Source organism: Opisthocomus hoazin, chromosome 3 (genome assembly GCF_030867145.1).
Source record: "Opisthocomus hoazin isolate bOpiHoa1 chromosome 3, bOpiHoa1.hap1, whole genome shotgun sequence".
NCBI lineage: Eukaryota > Metazoa > Chordata > Aves > Opisthocomiformes > Opisthocomidae > Opisthocomus > Opisthocomus hoazin.
The window spans coordinates 34,798,038-34,822,268 of NC_134416.1; the positions used below are offsets into that span (position 1 = coordinate 34,798,038).

At 43.6% G+C, this 24,231-nt stretch overlaps 1 protein-coding gene across 1 annotated transcript in view; it reads right to left on the reverse strand.

Annotated features, from left to right (window-relative positions):
- Positions 1-1,047: 1,047 nt before the first annotated feature.
- The window catches only part of STMN2 (stathmin 2), a 47,324-nt gene continuing 24,140 nt past the window's right edge, over positions 1,048-24,231 (reverse strand). Inside the window, exons 2-5 of the mRNA XM_009942091.2 lie at positions 15,146-15,241; positions 14,349-14,521; positions 5,274-5,465; positions 1,048-2,398 (exon numbers count right to left, since the gene is read on the reverse strand). Coding sequence (XP_009940393.1) covers positions 2,339-2,398; positions 5,274-5,465; positions 14,349-14,521; positions 15,146-15,241 — 521 coding nt within the window. The 3' untranslated portion in view covers positions 1,048-2,338. The remainder of the gene's footprint in view (positions 2,399-5,273; positions 5,466-14,348; positions 14,522-15,145; positions 15,242-24,231) is intronic.

Consider the following 24,231-nt stretch of genomic DNA (forward strand, 5'->3'; position numbering starts at 1 on the left):
AAGTGACTTGCCATTGGGAAATGAAACCAAAATCCAGGAGCCCTCAAACCAAGATCCTGGACCTTAAATTGAAATATAAGCTTGACTGAATGACCTTTTTCACTGGGCTTAAAGCAATATACAAACTTTGAGGTCTTGCCAACACTGAAGCTCGTGACATCCATGTTCAAAGTTTGCTGCTTGGCTTCTCTTCCATGTTTACTTCTGGTGATTTTGCCAGAAAGACAAAGAATTCAGGCACGGAAACCCACCTGCCGTAACAAGTTGGAGTACTCCTCTAGTTCTGTAGTACAGAGCTCATTGCACACAGAGCTGAGACCGCCGCCTTGCGCTGGGATCAGTTTCTGCTGCTTTTTGACTGTGGGCCAAATCTTCCAGGGACATAACTTGGCTCTGAAATAAAATAGGCTGCATGGGTCGGAAACTGACTGCTGCAGATCTGGAGCTTTTGGCCCATGTCTCCGACCAAGAATGTAAATACCACTTTCATGACTTAAAACCAGAAAACTAATCCTAGAGGTAATTCGATGACCTGTCCAGTTCTAAATGGGGTCTGATCCAATTTTATACCTCAGCTCTGCAGCTCAGCAGCTTCCCTACCGATTTTGTGTTTTTCAACAAAACCTGTAAATGAATCCCTTTTACCCTGAATGTCAGTGTGTTAACAGCTACAATCTTGCTGCAGCTATTCAAGTCTGTACCCAGAGTTACATTACTTTTTTTTCCCCAAACTCCCCTTTTTTCCCAATATTGAGTCAGGATTAATGGATGCATGTGCATGGGTGTGTAGCTAGTTCGCTTTTTGAATATACTCAGTGCTAGAGGTCACATTTATAAGCTCAGTTTATACAGTAATGTTCAAAAACAACCAGCCTAAGCACTGGAAAACACATAGCAGGGGTTAGTGCTGTATTAGCAGATAAATAGGCTCGGTTTACTAATAGATCTTATTCAAGTCTCATTTCCATGCTTTTATACCCACATCAGGTTTTCCCCTCAATTGGGCACATGTCAAAGAAGTAGTGGAGCGAGAGAAGAGACAAGCCCTTTTTCAGTTCACAGAACCCCAATTCTTTATTAATCACAGCTTGCTCACAATGACATACAGGAAAATAGCACTAATGAAGAGTAGAATATGCAGGCAGCAACCTCCAGGGGGGTAGGGACAACTTCAAAACCGCAGCTATTTTGGGGATGATGTGTTAGGTTTGGTGATAACTGTACTTGGCACAAGCACCCTGTCTAGTCATTCCTCCTGCTTCAGCCCTCTTAGCCCTAGATGTCTGTCACTAGGTAGGGTTGGCTAACACTGAAGAGTAAAGGTCATGATGAATGGAAGTCAGCAGTGTCGGAAAAAAAGGTAACAACTGGCTCACGGGTTCCAAGTGAAACATTCCGTAGCCTCTCGTACTATTACACATGTAATGTGGTAGCATCAGATAAGTATCATAGATCATGTCACCTACAGATAAAGCCACTTGATGCTTTTAGTTGCTCCATCAATAAATTTTCGAGTGGTGAATTAAGCTCACTTTACAATTAGCATTTGTATGGCTGTTTGGCATCATCCAGAATTTGTCATAGCTTGATGGTTACAATGTGCCTCTTAAATTTGCCTCAGACTGATCCCACTTGCTTTCATCCTGCTGCACAGCTGTATTTGTTGCCTCTCACGTCAAAAAGCAGAAGCAACAAGTACCACATGTGGCAGTTTAACCCCAATTATACAGCACGCTACAGAGTCCTGTAGCGTAAGTTGCATCTGAAGAAACTACATTTTAAGAGCCTTTTGTCTTGGGACAGCTGAACGTGAAGTCACGATACCTGTGATCTAGTCATTGTTTTAACAAAGCTTATTGATGGCAAAGCAGTCTCGGCTATTAGGCAATGACTGGTCTCTAGCACCATAGAACTACTACTGACCTCGTGGTGGGGTGGAATGGAAGTCGCAGGGAATGGAATTAGACGCGAGGTGCTTCAAATGAACAGACCCAGCAAATTCAACCGAGTGGAAATAGACAACATCAGAAGCCTGTTACAGGACATGTAAGATTATGAAATAACTTGCATAATGCAATACTTGTATTTTTTAACAAAAATGTAAGTATTTACAAAATAAGATCCAAGTTTTTTAAACATCAAGCAAATCATTCTGCAAAGAGACCGCATTGTTTTGTTTTTATTTTTGTTTCTTTTTTAAAGTTTTTTATTGAGTTCTTGATTTTTTTTTTTTAAACCATGTCATACATTTCCCATACTGATATCTCATGATCCATAATAATATAGGCAGGGGGAGTTTACTAATGGTGGGGATGGGTCACATCCACCATTGCTGTTTTCAGCCAGACAGTTCCACCTGGAGCTCCTTGTTTCTACGGACCTCTGCAGCATGCCTCTCCTGGAAAACATGAAGAGGGGAAAAATCAAACCTCTTTCTCATTCCGCCTGCCCAGGGAGGCTCCTGATGATGACCCGTTTACATCATGCATTTGATACTCATGCAAAACTCATTTCATAGCGCAACCATCTTTAAAGGATGCAAACCAGGAGAGGTGTCATCCACCAGACCAGCCTCAGGCATGCTCGACACTTACATTCTGCTTATGCTCTGGAGCTCAGTCTTTTACCTGATACAGCCTTATAGTCCTCAGCACCTCACAGAGTTTAATTTTAAAGGCCCACATAGAGAGGTGCCAATTGCAGCATAAAATGTGCCCTGTGCTCACATTTGCCATTTGAATGCCTACATGTTAAACTAAATATAGGGAAAGATGAGTGGGCTTGAATTAATTGCTTTTACACTGTATGCAGAAGAAGTGTTAGTTACTGCGTTATCTGTAGCATCTAGGAACCATACTCAAAGGTCCAAGAATTCAGTTCTACCAAGACGGGTCAATCTGAACATCTCAAACATCCCCTTAGACCAAACAATGCAGTTAGCTGTCCTCTCCATTCTTTCTCTGGCTGTGATGGAGAAGAGGTGCAGCTACCAAAAGTCTGTGCTAGACCCTTCTGTCCACTTTCAGCCATGCTGTCTTCCCTTTTATATAAGCAGTCATAATTAATTTAGATTTATTTGAGCCAGTGTATATTCAGATACTTCTGTGGAAATGGGCTTGTGGTCAGGAACAACAGCTGTCTAATGAATTTAGGAATGTTCTACTCGGGATGTTTATAAAATTACTGTTTTTGGCAGCTTCTGGGTTTTACGGTTTTTGGTTTACGCCTCTCTTCTTTCAACTGTCAAACTATTAGACTTCCACCTCTTGTGTTTGATCACTGAAAAAAACACCCAGATAACCAAATGACAAGCACAAGGTGACTACAGAAGCAAATATCCATCCCTAGCTGACTTCAGTTTAAGGAACTCCCTAGCTATTTCCATGCATTAGAGGGTCTTTTATGGTCAAAAATTCACTGAAGTCAACAGCTACATTTTCATTGTCAGAGCTGGACTATGGATCACAGGCCAAGACAGCTTATTGCATCAACTGACTGTAAATCACAGTTTTTCATAAGATCCATAATTCTGAATGCTAGATTTTACATGGGATTTGTTCCTTGCTCCAGTTAACTGCAGTATAGAGAAGTTATCTTTGGTTGTAGGAACTTCTAAACACCAAAACCTCAGGGTGTCCACAGTTCCGTGTGAAGTTTGAAGATCTGGACTCAGGTATCTTAATTCTTTTCTTCTGGCATATTCACAGTTCACTTTTGTGTTGGCAAAACTGTATAGTCATTCAATTTTTAATTACTGGTCTGTACAAACATTCCCAAATGAGTTATTGTCATCTTTGTTCAGAAGCCTTCTTTGGATGTCATGCACATATGCCATCACATTGCTGTGGAAATGGGGCTTAACAGTCTGTTAACATTAACCTAGTATAGAGAGAAGCTTCAGCTGTCCTTCCCATTTCCTTCTGAGCCTCAAGGATGACTAATTGGCTTTTCCCTTTGTTTTCATAAGCTTTGGGATATGTGCCTGCAACCTAATCTAATGCAAAAATGTCAAGTAATCTGGGTACCGTTCTTAAGCTCAAGAATTACCCCATTTGCGTAGTCACTTGTAACATCATCCTTTGGTTTCTGTTGTTTCTTTCCTGCTCTCCCAGACTTTTGTCTCCAACAAAGAAATAGAGGTGCTTATGGAGAAGATCTCATTGAAAACCACTGAGAGCTATTTTCTTTCTGTTAATCAATTTGCTAACAAATTAGAAAGTTAATCACTGAGAGAAACAAGTGCTCACTCATGCAGAACTGATTAATTTACTCTTAATATTTCTAAATCTTTATTCATACGTTTCCCTCTCTTGTGTGGAAGGGCTGTTTTGGAGAAGGCCACTTTTGGTCCTGCATGGTGGGGTTTGTGATTTACCTGTTTCCTCTGACTGTGCCAAAGACCTCCAAAAGAAAATTTACTCTCTTTTAGTTGCAAGGCTTATGAAAGAACAGGTCTTTTTTGCTGTATAGGAAAGGTTTTTTCTCCCCATATTTTTTCATCTTTGTCCTCTGAGAAACCAAGAAGTACAGACACAGGACAACTGTTTGATTTGATCAATGACTTTTCTTAAAAGTCAAAATCTAAACATGTGACCTTTAATTTGTTTGCAGCACTTCTTAAAAGGTAGAAAATCAACCTTTCTCTCGAGACAGGCCAGCGAAGGGCCATGAAGATTAGGGAACTGGAGCATCTCTCAGTCTCTCCTATGAGGAAAGGCTGAGAGAGCTGGGACTGTCCAGCTTGGAAAAGAGAAGGCTCAGGGGGGATCTTATATAAATACCTACGCGAGGGTACAAAGAGGACAGAGCCAGGCTCCTTTCAGTGGTGCCCAGTGACAGGACCAGAGGCAATGGGCACACACTGAAACATGAGAGGTTCCCTCTGAACATCAGGAAACACTTTTTCAGTGTGAGGGTGGCTGAGCACTGGCACAGGTTGCCAAGGCATGTTGTGGAGTCTCCATCCCTGGAGATACCCAAAAGCTGTCTGGGTATGATTCTGGACACCCTTCTCTGGGTGACCCTGCTTGAGCAGGTGGGTTGGACCAGATGAACTCCAGAGCCCTCTTCCAACCTCAACCATTCTGTGACAGTGTGATTATAGATGTTTAGTCTTTTTCAAAAATGAGTGGTGCTGTAGACAGGCATCAGGGGCTCTGATTTAAAAATTGCTTAGGTGCAGCAACTGAGATAGGAGCTACCCACAACAGCTCTTCAAAACATTGATTAGATTTTCCTCTCTAGTCTAGGATGAAGAGTGATGGCGTGGTTACCTTTTCCTGGAGACGTTCAATAAGAGCAGCTAAATTAGCTTCACGGTTTTCTTTGATCTGTTCCATTTTCAGTATCAGCTTTTCCTCTGCCATTTTGCTGAAGTTATTGTTCTCCTCCAAAGCCTTCTGAAGCACTTCTCGCTCATGTTCTCTCTTCTCTGCCAGATGTTTCAGCACCTGGGCCTCCTGGGACTGGAAACAGAGAGACATGGGGCTGAAGTGAAATACTCATGTGGAGCAAAATAGAACCCCGTAGGACAACAGTTCGGTGAGTTTGGAAACTGCGTAAAGTTTGTTGCTTTGTTGTTACATGCACTGTTTGTCAAGATCACTTCTGTGTATAAAGCACATTAGCTTCAATAACAGTGGCTTAGAGGCACCGGCTGAATGCGAGGTAGGAGCCTGCAAAGCATTTCTGTTAATGAGAACTGCTGCCATGTGTTACTGCCCTGGGATGTCTGGGTTACCGCAGTGGTTGCTCAACCTCTGACAGCTGCAGTCTTTTAGCTATCAGCATTTTATTTGTAGCGATATGGGACTACGGGCTGAAGGTAGGGACAGCGTTAAAAAAGGAGGCTGCCAACACAGGACAGGTGCACTTCTTGCCCAGGTTGGACTCCTTTAATGCGCCTAAATAGTCAATAACAGGCTTTGAAGTTTACTGTTGTGAAAAACAGAATCAATTCAGACAATGTGTTTTTCCCATTATGTGCATGTTTGGCTTAATCTCACTGATTAGCAAGGGAAAAAAGGGTTTTATTCTATAGCAAATAAACAAAAAGCTAGTTTTAGTAAAAAATTCATATTTTGCAAGGAAGATGAAAACTGCAGGTAGGGATTAAATGGACACAGCCTATGTGCAGTACTGTGTTATTCTTCTTTGTAAACTCAGAAGCATAAGCTTGGTTATTTATTTTAAATCATACTACTAACATGAAACCACTAATCCTAGGAGAGAAGTCAAAGAATTTGCAGCATTGGGCCCAGCCTCCAGGCAAGTCTAGTTGAACAGACAATGTATTTCAGAAGGGTTATTTGGAAACATTGTAGGCTTCTGGATAAAATAAATTAGAGGGAGCATGAGAAGCAAACAGAAATCAGGGAATAAAACATGGCTCTGGGAAGCTAAGTGTGTATTTCAGTGCAGATCACAATGCACTGTTGCCATTGTTATCTGTAAAAATGAATTAGTTTAAGGCCTAAATTAAGAGCTTTAACCAATAATTACAATTAGTGATAATGAATCCTATTAAATTCTATCATTTGCCTTTAAATGGAGTGAAAAAATCTGCAGTTCTTTTATATGAGTGAGATGCAACTAGGAGAAGAAAACAAGTATTTTAACGAAGGTGAGGTACATATAAAGCCAAATGCACTGACGAGGCAAATTAAGCAGATTCTAGAAAAGGCTACAAAAGCCAGGCAGAACATCTTACAGCAAGGCACTGGAATAAAACATATCTGGCTTCGTAAGGCTGTGATGGCTTGCTCGAGATCAGAGAAAAAAGCTACTTCCATCCATCTTGGCCACTTCATGTATTTGTTTTCTCCTCTGGCCTGGCCGCAGTTACTGGTTCATTTCTCCAACGGTGCTCCCTAGAGCACGTGCTGATAGGAATGGTCTACTGAAATGGCTGGAACCTTACAAAGGCTCCTCCTTGCTCTTACCTCCATTACAGCACATGCTGAACAGAGAGTAAGTGAGCATGTGTTTTTCAGATCTTTGAGTCAGAGAAAATAACTGTTGCATGGATCAAAAGGTGCAGCTATAAGCAGAAAGAGTTTCACTGGTGGAGAATGGAAGCAGAATGAGCCAAAGTGAAAGAGATCTGGGCAAAGAAGGAAATTTGTAGATGAACTGAAAAATCATAAAAGCCTCATCAGTTTAACAAAAACATCAATAATTTTAATAATAATATGATAAAAGTAAGTTATTTTGAAGCAAAATATTTGATTTCACATACTTAGCATGTAAGATTTCTTTAAATGCAGGTGATTTCAAAATGTAAAAAAGGTATTTTAAAAGATTTTGTACAAAGTAAAACTGAAATAATAGAACTTTTTCATCTTGTTTTACCATTTTTGGACCAGCCTGAGTGACCAATTTGACCAATGCTTGTGAAGTTATTCTGCATTTTCTTTTTAATATGCTACTCAATGTCAATCTTTCATCTACTTTTGGAAAAGTTATTGTCATTAAATTTTGGTTGCTGATATGAATTGTGCGAACTCTTTGCTTCAGTGATCTAACGGTAACTTTGATAATCTAAGAATCTATTTCCCTTCCTGTTGCGAGTCTGAATGGAAAAGATACCATGATACTAACTGTAATGCCCTTTCCCATTAAATGTTTAAGCATTGACTTGTTAATTTGGAAGGCTAACATTTCATGGTCTTTAAATATGTATAGGTAATGTGTTATAAAATCAAGCATTTTCAGATCTGGTAAACAGACATTTCCAAGGACGTATCCAGGACCCATGGAGATGCTGTAATAGAAAGTAAGATTTGGACTGTGTCTATAAACAGCATTTTTGAAAAGCACATTGGTTTTCAATGGAAGTAGCAAAATGCCTTTGAGACTTTGGGACGCTTGCCCATTTTTCAGGATTTATTTTCTTCCATTCAAACCCTTTGCCTTCTGGAACTACTTCTTATTATCATAAATTCAGGAGAATAATGAAAAATTAGAGTTCCATATCAAAGTACACACAGTTCTGGAGGCTATGCTGGCAGACAACACATTCAAAAGTAATTTCTCCACTAACGCATGATAATGAAGAAAATCCTTATACTCTAATACAGTATTTACTGGATGCAAATTGTGTTGGCACCAGTAAGAGTCTGGATGAAAGCTAAACGAGTCCTCAGGAACCAGCTGCACAGCCCTAATGTGATTTTCCTTTGCGATATGCCTTGAACAGCATTCGTTTTCCTCACTCAAAATGTTCAAGGTGCCCAGGACCAGTTCAAAATAAAGGGACCCTCCTCCCTGGCACAAAACATCCATGGGGTACAGTCTTGTTTAGACCAACGATACTCTTCTGATGCCGTTGTACCCCAGCTGTGAGTCTGGCTGTCTCCCTGGTGTTCAGATCATTTTTGCAATCCCCTTACGACAATTTTGGAAGGTGGCTGGTATGTTTTTGTACTGGATTGTCAAACGATTTTCTGTTTCCAACACATTTGGCAAAAGAACTTGGCCACCCCATCTGTTCAAAGTCTACTGCGCATCCAGAAATGGCTAAATGAATGACCCCAGATACCTAGTGCGGCTGGGATTAACAGACTCTCTTTGTTGTTTGTGTTGGCTTTTAACTGCTGTGTTTGGTCCTGACACAGGATTCCAACATACATAGGAAGTTTTTATTCCAAGTTCGTATTGTCTGAAGTGCTGGAAAAGGTATTTTCAAATCCTTGATAGTCCATGTTCCAACACACTTATAAATGGTTTACAATAAGTCCTTTTTGTACAGCTATTGTGAGAAAATGAGTAGAAAAGGCTGGAAATGGGATGAAAGATAAGGAAGATTAACAAGAGGAGAAAAGTATGAGATGGTGAAGAAAGGAAAAAGCAATACCCAAGGGTGAATACTCATAAGATTTCTTAAATATAACAAGACATAATCAATGCAGCTACAGCTGCAGTCTCTAATGCTGGCATGGAGAAATAATACTGTTCTAAGAGATTCCTGGTACAGATAAGATACCTGTGCTCCTAGGAATGTATTACTGTGTTAAAAACATGCCACATGCAGGCAAACTCCTGTGACATTCATCCCGTATTTCTAAAGGAACATGTGCACCCCCAGTTTTCAGAGATTACTGCTCTAAACGGAAATCCACATCTCATATTTGGCCAGAAACAGATGCAGACAATTAAACACTCACTTTCTGAGCAAAGTTATTTGTGGAAACTGGCTTTGGAGTTACGTGTGTTTTTTAGTTATTACAGACAGGAAGAAAATTTGATCTAAGTAACAGGTGCTTTATTTTCTCATATTTATCTATTTTTCTTTGACAGATACTTCCAAATATTTAAGTAATTTATGCAGAGATAAAATTAAAGGATTACTTTTAAGCAAGAAATGGGCTCAGACAACTGCTTTTAAATTGGGAATTTTGGCTTGAATGCATTCATCTCAGTTACCAGTTTCCTTAGTTACTAGGAATATCCTCATACTAGGATGTATGAGGCACACTACCAGTCATGAGAGCTCCACTTTCATAACACATTCATTCATTCACTGGCTGGATTTTTTAAAATTAAATTGTTCAGCAGAAGCTGCACTAACCTTTGTATTTTTCAGTGTAATGTGTGTTTAAGAGATACTATTAATGAAGCAGAATGCAAAGGCAGGATTAAAGGCTCCTACTGCAATGCAAATGCCAAGATGAAGCCTAGGTATTAGTCAGAATGAAATGGTGAGTTGAAGTAGTGATGTTTTCAGGGGAAGAAATTGAGGCTGGGATTTTTCCACACAAAAATGAGGGAAGGGACTCAAGCTAGACCTCCTCACTCATGGCACTGGCTTCCTCAAATCTCTGCTTTGTTACATGCAGTTCCTCACTGGGAATACTATTATTTGTATTACATTAGCACTTGCTCTGGCTGTTGTGAGGACTCACTGTGCCAGGCAGTGTGCAAATACACAGGCAGAGGCAGTTCCTCTCCCAAAGTGATGACAGTCTAAAGGGACACGAAGAAGAGGGGCATGCTTGTGGTCCATGGGGTGACAGAATAGAGAGAAACAGCCATATGGTGGGAGAGTCAGAGACATCAGCTGTAACTGTATGTGAGATCTTGCTTCTACTGAAACCAGATGGTGCAAAATTTTGACTAAATTTTCGTAAGAACCTTTTTTTTTTTGTCCTATTTGCCAGTGGAGCTTTGGGTCAGGGCTACTAAGAGCACGAAGAAGAGTAAAAAAAAAAAAAAAGCCCATCCACAATGTGAAACAGAAAACTTCACTTCCTTACCTGGCACAAAATTGCTGCTCTCAGGGTTGTGAGCCATGGGGGGTGAACAAGGCATGTCAGAGGGATGCAGGGGGCACCACCTGAGCCCTCTGCCTGATGGTCCCCTACCTGCTCATGAGGCATTTCTTGATCTGCTGCAGTTTGAAGCCTGGCATTTTAAAGTTAATGAAAATCAATTTCAGTTTGTCTTGTGATTGCTCATTAGCAGTAAAGCCCACAGCAGACTGCAGGGAGCCGCTCTGCCAGCACTGGGATGTATGCTGTCTCTGCTCGTCACTCCACATGCTCTGAGACAGACCCTGGTGCCTAAGACCAAGCCCTGTCCTAGCTGGTAGCAAATGTCCTCCTGTGGGCACATTATCACATAGGTTTACACTTTTCAGAAGAGGAACTGCGAAGTGGCTTGCCGTTTTGGCTCTCTTTTGTAAATACTAGGGGTGAAGCGCAAGGTATAGAAAGGCTACGGTGTAAATCAAAATGTGGCAGAAACATGTGGTTCCAGTGCTGATTCCATAACTACTGCTGGGACTTTTACATGGAAAATCACTTCACACTGTATTCCCTCTCCACACAAGCACAGATAAGGGCCAGGAGTAACAGAAAGGGAGACCAGCAGATGGGCAAGACAAATAGCAGTAGATGGCAGGCAAATGTCTTGGGCAGTGCCTGTCCTCCCCTCCAATCCTGCTCACTTACAAATCACAGGAAACCAAGAAGGGGAACAGGAACGAGTTGGAAGAACAAAGAAAGCTCCGCTTTTGCCAGGGAAGGTGGCAATCCCTTCTACACCTCTGCTCTTGCCCGGAGCAGCAGTTTTGTATGTCCTGCGCAATCTCTAGGCGGGAGCGCTTCTCCCCAGCTCCGCTGTCTTCCCTGTCTGGGCGAAGCCTTTTCCCCCGCAGCCTGCCTGGGTACCGTGTGGTAAAGCACGGGTGGCGCTTTCAACGCCAAAGGAGAGATGGATCAAGAGTATTAAGAAGTACCTCTGGGCAGGCTGTGGGGCTGGCTGGAAGGGGCAGCGAGCTGGGTGCTGCAGAGTGTGGCCGTGATGCTGGCCCAGATGCCCAGGGCTGACTGCCCGCTGCAGGGAGCGCAGTGAGCTTTGGCCACGCTGGGCTGCATGGGGGGCTTGTCTTGCAGCATTTCATAGTAATGGTATAAAAAACTTATGTAGCTACAAGTCTATATCCAACAGCGCGAAAGCTAAAAAATTACTGTTCTGCATCCTTTGTGGCACTAAGCGCTAAGGACAAGCCTGATTCGATTTCAGGCCAATATAAAGCCATTAAGAGGATTTAATTACAAGAGATTTCTCTCCCATAATCCAAAGACTAGTAGAAATGCGTGTCCCTTTAGTGTTTCATTTTTATGCTGTTAAGTTGAACATGGGCAATAAAGATATGTAATTTGACACATGGCTCTTGAAGCCTGTACATCCAGTGTAACAATAGCTCAACATTCAAGTCCAATGGGTAAAAATCGATAAATGTTAAAGGATCTGTAAGAAATAAACTTTTGCTGCTTGCAATGTCACTGTGCTCCAATTTCTTAAGCTGGAAGGATGACAAGATCTTTCTGATTATCCACCAAAATAGGAAAATATTGCACACATATGCCAAAAAATATTATGGGATAATGATGGCATGCTGTAAAGAGGATTCTGTAAATGGGAAGGAGAAATCTGTCACTAGCCCAAATAGATCTTGCTCTGTCGTGCAAAATGAAAAAATGCCTTCAGTGAAACTCTCATTTTGGTCTGAAAGTATGAGGTCACAGTGGCTGTCAAGTGAGGTAGAGAAAAAGGGGGAGAAAAGGAAAGGGCCCTATAAAATCTTGTAAGGGATTAAACAAGAATGATAAATAGGGAACAGCGTAAGCAGGAGACTGCTGAAGTGTATGTATTGCTGTAGATGTTCTCATGAGTTTGAAAATTTATTAAGGAACACTGTCTAATTAACAGAGCAGAACCTAATTCCTAAACAGTGTGAAATCAATTAGTATTTCTTCCAAAAAGGCAATTCTCATCCATTAGTTATACTTGATTTTAATTAGAACCGTGCAGGAAGGGCGCACTCTAGAATGGTCATGCCTGATAGCTGTTGTACATAGATTGAAAAGTATGATAACAACTGCCATGCTGGATGTCAGAAAGTCTGTCTGGTTTGTCAGCAGCAGAAAGCGGAAGATGCTTAGGGAAAGCATAGACGAAGTTGGGCAAATCTGCCTGGTCCTTTCCTTGACATATATTTATACATATAGCTTCCTAGCTTTTAGCACTCACCAGGTTACGTATTTTCTGAGCCAGAGGTTGCATCCATATAATGGTTTTCTACAAGGTAGTGCTCTATCAGTTTTGCTATTATCTTTTTGAAATAATCAAAATTTAATAACCTCTAAATAGTCTGTGCTAACAAATACATCTGAAATGAAACCATACAAGAAAAGGTGATTCTCTATCTCTGTTCTCAAGTTTCTGTCTGATGATTTCATTTGAGCATTTTTTCCCCTTTGGATTGCGTGAAACAGAATATAATTGTTCATATTCATCTTCTCATTACCATTCATGACTTTGTACACTTCTGTCTCATCTTCCATCTGCTGTCTCTTTCCAAGCTGAAAAGTGGACTATTTAATTTATCTTCTTATGGAAGATGTTCTGTTCCTCTGATTGCTTTTTTATCCTTCTCTGCACTGTACTCTTTTTCAGGCCAAAAATGAAGGTGATATTTGAGATGTGGGAGCAGCAGGCATTTTAACAGTCATGCAATGAAGTTGTCTGCTCTGTTCTTTGTTCCCTTCTCGGCAATTTCTGCTGCAATGCTAATGTCGAGGATCTTGTCTATTAAAATAACTCAGTTATATGTTCATTCAAAATGAATATAGTATCAAGGGAAGATATGGCAGGTGTCTGTATTGCTATCACTGATTACCAGTTTATTGCATAATGAGTTTTTCTTTAGGAAGAAATGAACTGTAATGAAATCAATGAAATGAAATATCTGGGACATTCAATTTATACTTCCCACTAAGTATATGCATAATATCAGGCTTCTTAATTGATGCCATTTCATTCTGTGTCCATATCTTATACTTGAGTATTTGTACTCAGTACAGAGACACTTCACAGATCGAGTCTTTGGGGCATATCATCGTTTGGGTGTGTGAAATCTCATATTTCTGGGCAGATGCTAGTGCAAATGCATACCTTTCACATACAGTCATGTCCTTTTACTAAAATGAATACTTTGACAGAAGTATTTCTTTGAAAGCTCTGAGTTCAAGTAGATAAAGACCTCTGCAACACATCAGCCATGGTGGAACCCAAACAAACGGTTAATACAGACTTTCTTCTGCATGCACCCTGCATTTGTGCTGACTTTTGAGCAGAAGATGTAACAACCCTTCCAAGCCCTGTGTGACAAACTTATTGATTATGAAACGGGGTCAAAAAGGAAGGAGACTTGCTCTGCTGATAACTCCACAGGGCCAACTTCCAGAACTATTAAGAATGTCTGCTAGAAATGTGTCTCTCAGTAGCTGTGCTACGCTAGCGTCACCACACGCTCAAGCATGTGGTGAATGATCCAGAACGCACTTGATTCATGGCTCACATGCCTCCATACTGCATAAATAAGACATTTTAGCTGTCCCAGGCAGGCCTTGTGCGTAATTTCCATGGGCACTGCAAGGAGTCGAGACCTGGTAGCCCAGACAGTAGCTGTTTGAATTGCACATTTATCTCTTAAATGTAGACAGCAGAAGAATTGCACTGGTTTTCAGTAACTATCATAGCTGCTCTGAACGAACCACTTACACTCACACAGTAAGCATGCGTATTTGAAGCCACTTGGGTGGCTATCTATACCAAAGCTATCTGTATTTTGTGATGCATACTCAAAACCAGTGAGATTTGTTTGGAAGCTGCTGAAAGCAAATCAAGCCATTTGTTTCTTTAAATGTATTCATAATTTTTGTCTCTGTGGACCAGTGTGAGTCAGTGACAGCAATGGTAAACATACAAATGGACAGGAAACTTGGCTGTTATTCTGTGCACTGTCAGGTCTAATTGCCAGCATTTTTTTTAAGGAAAGATACCTTTCTCCTCTCCTCTGCAGCCTCCAGCTTTTTCTGGATCTCCTCAAGAGAGAGTTCTTTCTTCTTTGGAGAAGCTAAAGTTCGTGGTGCTTCTGAGACCGGAGATGGCGGCTTTAGGATCAGTTCAAAGGCCTGGCCTGAGGCACGTTTGTTGATTTGTTTCACTTCCATGTCTGCACAATAAAGTGAGAAATGGTAAGCCCTTCAATACCTCAGTGATATTGAGGAGAGAAGCACACAGACAGTGTAGGATCAGAAGCACAGACAAAAGATTTAGCATCTTTGCCTTGGGCATTTTAAATGCAATGGCAGATTATGGGCTGAAAACTGTTCTCCCCGAGAAGGACATTCCATTTCATCTGTAATAGCTTAATTATACCTTAATCTCATAAAGATAAAAATTTACAGCAGTTTTGGAAGCTTACTGGGGTTCTGTGTCATTTCACACCCCCTGCGAGCAGTGCCCAAGCTGATTAATTTTTTAAGCATGCTTTCGTCTTCTCTTGGTTTCCCTGGGAATTTTGTCAGCTGTAATTCTCAAATGGGTAATCGGAAAAGTACAGCTCAGTATGAGAGGGCTAGCTTTAAGAGTTTAGTTAGTTGCTACTAGGAACAATATCCATCATCACGGGTAACACACAACTAATGGAACGTAATAGCCAAAACCAGCAAATGAATTGTTAAATCAGCAAAACATCCACTGACTAACGTTATGGAGTGGGACGGTGAACCGAGTCTCTTCCCAGAACTAGTACACTATCTGACCTGCAGGATGATTTCCAGTCAAAGTCACTCACCATCGTATTTATAGATGTTCATGTTGCGAGGTTCGGGGTAAAAACAGGAGCAGATCAGGGAGAGCATGGACAGCTCCTTCATCTTTTCCTTGTAAGCTGAAACGAGAGACCTTGTTAGCATGCTTCACTTCCCCAGATCTTCCTTAGTGAATCTCTAACTGAGGTGACTGGCTGGGGACCAGCAAATCTGCTCTATCACCCACCTGGCAGATTTCACCAGAATATTTAATTTCAAGTATTTCTTCTGAACATCGAACCTTTATCAAAGCACACATCAGATGCTGAGTACCGCAGCGACTGCTTCTGATCTCCTGCATGATCTCAGCCTTGGGTCTAACACAGACAGTCCTCTTTGGTTTATACAAAGTGAATCTGGCTACCAGGAAATGTATTTAGCATTGGAGCAGTGCCATGACTCCACTCTCTCCTGGCAGGTGGAGAGAAATGAAGCTCTTACAAATTCTCTGACGTATCCAAATGCAATTGAGAACAGCTCTGAAATGCTGCCCGTGTGTTGCCATAGGCAGATGCTAAAGACATTATCTGTTACAAATGAAAATGTCATCCAGATAATTAAAAATAAAACCAGAAACGAGGATACATTTACCAAATTGTTTGCATAATGTCCTTAATATATGTGACTACTTAAAACAAAGCTTTTCCTTCCTCACTGACTTACTTCCATACCTGGGGCTAGTATGTATTGCTGATGCAATAAATCATAGAATCACAGAATCACAGAATGGTAGGGGTTGGAAGGGACCTCTGTGGATCATCTAGTTCCAACCCCCCTGCTATGAGCAGGGACAACTTCTGCTAGACCAGGTTGCTCAAAGCCCCATCCAACCTGGCCTTGAACACTGCCAGGGAGGCGGCATCCGCGACTTCTCTGGGCAACCTGTGCCAGTGCCTCACCATCCTCATAGTGAAGAATTTCTTTTTGATATCTAATCTAAATCTACTCTCTTTCAGTTTAAAGCCATTACCCCATGTCCTATCACTACAGGTTCTTGTAAAAAGTCCTTCCCCAGCTTTCTTGTAGGCCCCTTCAGGTACTGAAAGGCCTCCCCGGAACCTTCTCTTATCCAGGCTGAACAACCCCAACTCTCTCAGTCTTTAGTCACAGGAGATCTGTTCCAGCCCTCTGACCATTTTTGTGGCCCTTCTCTGGACCCACTCCAACAGGTCCATGTCTTTCCTATGCTGAGGGCTCCAGAGCTGGACGCAGGACTCCAGGTGGTGTCTCACCAGTGCAGAGCAGAGGGGCAGAATCCCCTCCCTCGACCTGCTGGCCACGCTGCTTTTAATGCAGCTCAGGCTACGGTCGGCCTTCTGGGCTGTGAGTGCACATTGCTGGGTCATGTTGAGCTTGTTGTCAGCCAGCACCCCTAAGTCCTTCTCCTCAGGGCTACTCTCAATCCATTCTCTGCCCAGTCTGTATTCGTGCTTGGGATTGCCCCAACCCATATGCAGGACCTTGAACTTGGTCTTATTGAACTTCATGAGGTTACAAGGCTACCCTTGTAATTTACCTTTATGGTGTTACCTGTACTGACTTTATAATGCCTATAGGCCCCAGTCATGGACTGAGGACTTGGTCTAGAAATGGTGATAGCAATACGTGACCATTATACAACATTCTGTGTTCACCCTTTCTAATTGCTATCATCCCAGCTTGTAAGTAGGAAAATAGTCTTCTGTCTGGTCATTTGGAAAGTCAATGACAGAGCCCAGATTAGAGCCAGCTCTCCTGGGTCCTGTGGCAATATCCTAGCCACTGCCCACACTGCATGAAGCATGTATGTGGAGGGGTGGGTTGCTTCAAAATTTATCTTGGCATACACAAATCCCTGCTACTATCAAAATCATATCTACAGAGGCAGACACACATGTGATGCCAGCATGTGAAAATATAGCTTAAAATATAAGTGCGGCAAAAAGCGCTGCACTTAACTGATGAGATCAAATTAATCCTTGATGTTATTTAAGGAAAATCAGACAGCCCTTTGATCTCCAAATTGTGGATACATAAGAAATTGTCATTCAGCCTTTCTCATGGATGCTCTCGTGCATTTTGAAATTTTTTTCCTACTCAGAAGGGCCCCTGAAGTTTACCAGGGCTTGACAGCCTTTAGGTGCTGCTCAAAATGGTGGTATTTGAACGATAACATACTGCCGTAAAAAAAAGTTCCTATAAAAAGACAATAAAAACTGTTTCTATAAATATATTAAGAACAAAAGGAGGGCTAAGGAGAATCTCCATCCTTTATCGGATGCAGGGGGAAACATAGTGACAAAGGTTGAGGAAAAGGCTGAGGTACTTAATGCCTTCTTTGTCTCAGTCTTTAATAGTAGGACCAGTTTTCTCAGGGTACCCAAGCCTGATACTCCTCTGAGTTGGAAGACAGGGACAGGAAGCAGAATGAAGCCTCCGTAATCCAAGGGGAAATGGTTAGTGACCTGCTACACTACTTAGACACACACAAGTCTATGCAGCCAGATGGGATCCACCCAAGGGTACTGAGGGAGCTGGCAGAAGTGCTCACCAAGCCACTTTCCATCATCTACCTGCAGTCCTGGCTAACTGAGGAAGTCCCAGTTGACTGGAGGTTAGCAAATGTGATGCCCATCTACAAGAAGGGCCGAAAAGAAGATCCCAGGAACTACAGGCCTGTCAACCTGACCTAGGTGCCAGGGAAAGCTATGGAGGAGATCTTCTTGAGTGCCATCACATGGCACGTACAGGACAACCAGGCAATCAGGCCCAGTCATCATGGGTTTATGAAAGGCAGGTCCTGCTTGACCAACCCGATGTCCTTCTATGACATGGTGACCTGCTTAGTGGATGAGTGAAAGGCTGTGGATGTTGTCTATCTCGACTTTAGTCTGGTAGTTTGACACCTTTTTCCACAGCACTCTCCTGGAGAAACTGGCTGCTCATGGCTTGGATGTGCATACTCTTCACTAGGTAAAAAGCTGGCTGGATGGCTGGGTTGAAAGAGTGGTGGTGAACAGAGATAAATCTAGTTGGTGGCCAGTCACAAGTGGTGTTCCCCAGGGCTCAGTATTGGGGCCAATTCTAACACCTTTACCAATGATCTGGATGAGGGGATTGAGTGCATCCTCGTAAGTCCGCAGATGACACCCAAGTTAGCCAGAGTGTTGGTATGCTTGAGAGTAGGAAGGCCCTACAGAGGGATTTGGACAGACTGGATTGATGGGCCAAGGCAAGTTATATGAGGTTCAGCAAGGCCAAGTGCCCAGTCCTGCATTTGGGTCACAACCCCATGCAACGCTACAGGCTTGGGGAAGAGGGTTGGAAAGCTGCCTGTCAGAAAAGGACCTTGGGGTGCTGGTCGACAGCCAGCTGAACATGAGCCAGCAGTGTGCCCAGGTGGTCAACAGAAGGCCAACGGCATCCTGGCTTGTATCAGGAATAGTGTGGCCAGCAAGAGTGGGGAGGTGATCGTGCCCCTGCACTTGGCACTGGTGAGGCCGCACCTCAAGTACTGTGTTCAGATTTGGGCCCCTCAGTACAAGAAGGACACTGAGGAGCTGGAGTGTGTCCAGAGAAGGGCAATGAGGCTGGTGAGGGGTCTGGAGCACAAGTCTTACGAAGAGTGGCTGTGGGAATTTGGCTTGTTTAGCCTGGAAAAAAGGAAGCTGAGGGAAGATCTTATTGCTCTCTATAACTACCTGAAAGCAGGTTGTAGTGAGGTGGGTGCTGGTCTCTTTTCCTAAGTGACAAGTGAAGAAAACAAGTAACCAGAGGAAATGGCCTCCAGTTGTGCCAGGGGAGGTTTAGATTGGATATAAGGAAAAGTTTCTGCACCGAAAGGTCCATCAAGCACTGGAACAGGCTGCCCAGGGAAGTGGTGGAGTCATGATCCCCGGAGGTATTTAAAAACCATGTAGATGTGGTGCTTAGGGACATGGTTTACCGGGACTTGGTGTAAGGTTAGGCTAAGGTAAGTGTTAGGTTAATGGTTAGACTCGATGATCTTAAAGTCTTTTCCACCCTAATTGATTTCATGATTCTATGATACATCAGTTCAGGAATGGATTTCTAACTGGCAGTAGATGATTAATTAATCTAATTAAGCTTTGCAGGAGGCCTCTAATCATGGACAGTAAATAACCCACCCAAAGGAAGCTTTACAGAAACCGCTGTTGAAAGCTAGCATCTCAGGTTAAGAGTGTACTGAAGACTGCTTTCTGTGAGCTGAGGTTGTCAAGGAAGCTTGGACTTGACAAGTTTTTTGGTTTGAAACATAAGTATCAACCTGCAAGGAATAACTGCAAAATCCTCTGAAGAGACAAATCACGTCCACCTGATGTCTGATGTCTGTTAACAGGCAAACTAAGGGGATGTTCATTTAGGCCTCCATCCAACAAAGCATTTAACTGCCTGTGTAACTCTTAAGAGTGCAGGTGTGGTTGTCCAGACTGTCCTTTGAGGAAAGCTTGCCCAGGCAGCTGCCCACGCCACCAAAAGTGCACCCTTTCCAGCCGGGAGGTTCTGAAGTGGGCACACATGAGATGCTGCATGCTGCCCGGGAGGCTACTAAACATACAGAAAACGGATGCTGGGTTGCACGTTGAAGACATGGCCACGGATGATGCAAGCTGAAAGCCGAACATTCTTGTACACGGTCTGCTGAATCACTGCTACAATGTACACCTTGAAATGTCTTTGTAGGAAGAGGCATCCAAAGCACCGTCCTAGGAATCCTGCCCTTGTGGGGTCTTTGTTACTATTTTTTTATCTTTGCTTGACATTGAATATGTCTTGTTTTCTAACAGCATTTAAAACAATCAGAAAAAGGTGTTTGTTCTTCCAGCCCATCATCTGCAAAACATGGCTGGAGAAAGATAAGAATGTGCTCAGCTCTCTTGCCTTTCAGCACAAGAGCTGCACTGAAAGCATGCTGGCGAAATGATTGTCCTATTTCATTCTGGCCACTGACAGAATTAGGATGACTTTCCATGCTTTACAAGCACTACATTTTCTTTTTTCATGGTATTGATTTAGTCTCCATTTGCCCTAGAAAGTCCTTCAACCATAGCTGCAACTTGGTCTGAATACTGACAGCAACTTCTGGAGGCTGCTGCAACCCTGGGAGCCAAACAGCACATGGATGATACAGGAGAGGATGGGAAAGGAGCCCTACCCTGCCTCGGTCAGCCATCGGGAGCATATGCAATGCATTGTATTCCTGGTGTGTCCACAAGTACTGCTTTTCCTGTTGGAGACAAGGGCTGAGGGCCTCAAAGGGAAGACCTACACATCTGCTCAGGCATCATCATTGTGACTTGTCCTCCTTGACCAGGCAAAGAAGAGCTTATTTGGCAGCACTGACTAGCAGGAGCCCTGCTTTGTTTAGCTGTCCTTTCCTTAAACTGCCACACGTTACAAAAAAAAGCAGCATTGTTAGCCCAGTGACATCTACACAGGCACCTGTAGTTGGTGGTCTGATGAGCCTGGCTGGCCAGTGTCACACAGATTGCGCATGGAGGTAACTGTGCATTCATAAATCCTGAGCAGTTGGTGTTTTAGCCATGGAAGCCTGTTCTCTCTAAAATAAATGGGTTTTTTTCACTAAAAAAAAAGCAGCACATGTAGGCCAGAATGCCAACAGCACAACATTTATGCAATCTGCATAGGACCTCTTGTGTTAACCGAAATAGGCACAAAAATTATCTGCCTTATAGTGGAGCTTTTAAAAACCCCTGAAGACAAGCAGTGATTGCAACAAAGTTTGTTTTCCAAATGTGTTTCAACTGGCTTGCTAATTATATAGCTCCTTGTGCAGTCATGTAGGGTACATATCATTCCATTAACTGTGCAAGTTAAATGAAAGAAAGTAAATGATGGTAATCGTAATACTACAAAAGCTTTGACAGGGAAATTGCTAGGAAAGAACAATGTTTACAAAAGACAGCAACAGAATCTTCTCAGTTATATGCAGCAAGATTTAAATGTTTAGACGCATTAAATGCTTCAAAGCTGGGCAAGAGCAGAACACTGATTTTTGCTAAAACCAGAAGAGATTTTAGTATCAACAATTCTTGGGAGTTTTGCTGTGAATATCCTAGCATTTAGGAAAGACAGACCAACAAGGAGAGGTGGGGGAGTTGCTCTATATGTGAGGGAGCAACTGGAATGCATTGAGCTTGGCCTGGGGGCAGATGAGGAACAAGTTGAAAGCTTGTGGGTTAGAATTAAGGGACAGGCTCATAAGGGTGACATTATGGTGGGTGTGTACTACAGGCCACCTGACCAGGAGGAGGAGGTTGATGAGGCCTTCTACAGGCAGCTGCAAGCAGCCTCACAGTCACAGGCCCTGGTTCTCATGGGGGACTTCAACCACCCTGCCATCAGCTGGGAAGACCATACAGATAGGCAGGCGCAATCCAGGAGGTTCCTACAGAGCATCGATGATAACTTTCTGATGCAAGTGGTGGAGGAACCAACAAGGAAAGGCGCGCTGCTGGACCTTGTATTAACAAACAAGGAGGGACTGGTGGAGGATGTGAAGGTCGGAGGTAGACTCGGCTGCAGTGACCATGAAATGGTCGAGTTCAGGATCCTGCGTGGAGGAAGCAGGGCGATAAGCAGGATCAAAACCTTGGACCTCAGGAGGGCTGACTTTGCCCTCTTCAAGGAGCTACTGGGAGGAATCCCGTGGGACAGGGCTCTCGAAGGCAGGGGGGTCCATGAGCGCTGGTCGCTCTTTAAACGACACTTCTTCCATGCACAGGAGCAATGCATCCCCCTGAGAAAGAAATCGAGCAAAGTAGGCAGGAGACCTGCATGGTTAAACAAGGAGCTTCTAGCAGAGATCAGGCAGAAGAGAAAGGTCCATGGAATGTGGAAAGAGGGGCAGGCCACTTGGGAAGAGTACAGGAACGTGGTGAGCGCATGCAGGGATGCGACGAGGAAGGCCAAGGCCCACCTGGAATTGAAGCTGGCAAGGGATGTCAAAAACAATAAGAAGGGCTTCTTCAACTACATCAGCAGCAAAAGGAAGGCTAGGGACAATGTGGGGCCGCTGCAAAATGAGGCGGGTGTCCTGGTGACAGACGATGCGGAGAAGGCAGAGCTACTGAATGCCTTCTTTGCTTCAGTCTTCAGTGCTAAGACTGGCCCTCAGGAATCCCAGGCCCCGGAGGTAAGAGAAGCAGCCTACAAAGAGGACGACTTTCCCTTGGTCAAGGAGGACTGTGTGAGGGATCGCTTAAGCGATCTGGATGCCCACAAATCCATGGGCCCCGATGGAATGCACCCACGAGTGCTGAGAGAGCTGGCGGATGTCATTGCTGAGCCACTCTCCACCATCTTTGAGAGGTCCTGGAGGACAGGAGAGGCGTCCGAGGACTGGAGAAGGGCCAATGTCACTCCAATCTTCAAAAAGGGCAAGAAGGAGGACCCAGGGAACTACAGGCTGGTCAGCCTCACCTCCATCTCGGGAAAGGTGATGGAGCAGCTTATCCTGGAGGCCATCATGAAGCAAGTGGAAGAAAAGAAGGTTATCAGGAGTAGTCAGCATGGATTCACCAAGGGGAAATCATGCCTGACCAATCTAATAGCTTTCTACGATGACATGACTGGCTGGGTAGACGAAGGGGGAGCCGTGGATGTTGTCTACCTAGATTTCAGCAAGGCTTTCGACACAGTCTCCCATGATATCCTCCTAGGGAAGCTCAGGAAGTGTGGGCTGGATGAGTGGTCGGTGAAGTGGATTGAGAACTGGCTGAATGGCAGAGCTCAGAGGGTTGTCATCAGCGGTGCTGAATCTAGTTGGAGGCTGGTAACTAGAGGTGTCCCCCAGGGGTCAGTACTGGGCCCAGTCTTGTTTAACTTCTTCATCAACGACCTGGATGAAGAGTTAGAATGTACCCTCAGCAAGTTTGCTGATGACACCAAACTGGGAGGTGTGGTAGACACACCGGAAGGCTGTGCTGCCATTCAGCATGACCTGGATAGGCTGGAAAGTTGGGCAGAGAGGAACCTGATGAGGTTCAACAAAGGCAAATGCAGGGTCCTGCACCTGGGGAGGAACAACCCCATGCATCAGTACAGGCTTGGGGTGGACCTGCTGGAGAGCAGCTCTGTGGAGAGGGACCTGGGTGTCCTGGTGGACGACAGGTTAACCATGAGCCAGCAGTGTGCCCTGGCTGCCAAGAAAGCCAATGGCATCCTGGGGTGCATTAGGAGGAGTGTGGCCAGCAGGACGAGGGAGGTTCTCCTCCTCCTCTGCTCTGCCCTAGTGAGGCCTCATCTGGAGTACTGTGTCCAGTTCTGGGCTCCCCAGTTCAAGAAAGATGAAGAGCTACTGGAGAGAGTCCAGCGGAGGGCTACAAGGATGGTGAGGGGACTGGAACATCTCCCCTACGAGGGGAGGCTGAGGGAGCTGGGCTTGTTCAGCCTGAAGAAGAGAAGGCTGCGAGGGGACCTAATAAATGCTTACAAATATCTGAAGGGTGGGTGTCAGGAGGATGGGGCCAAGCTCTTTTCAGTGGTGCCCAGTGACAGGACAAGGGGCAATGGGCACAAATTGAGGCACAGGAAGTTCCGTCTGAACATGAGGAAGAACTTCTTCCCTCTGAGGGTGACAGAGCACTGGAACAGGCTGCCCAGGGAGGTTGTGGAGTCTCCTTCTCTGGAGATATTCAAGACCCGCCTGGACACGGTCCTGTGCAGCCTGCTGTAGACGACCCTGCTTCGGCAGGAGGGTTGGACTAGATGACCCACAGAGGTCCCTTCCAACCCCGAACATTCTGTGATTCTGTGATTCTGTGATTTACAGGTCTTAAATCCTCAAGCTGTGTGATAATTTCAGAATGTACTCTATTTTTTTAAAATAAATTTATCATATTAACAGTTGCAGAGCAAGCCTTGGAAATGTTATCTAATGCCCCTAAAAGCTTTGACAGCTTCAGAGAAAAAGAAACTCAGATAAGTTTGAAATTCAAGATTTCATTATTTTTTTTCTGAATGAGTCCCAAATGCACCTTAGCATCATAGTTTTAAGCTAATCTCACCATTTTCCTAAACTTTTGCTGTTATTTTTTAACAGCTATGT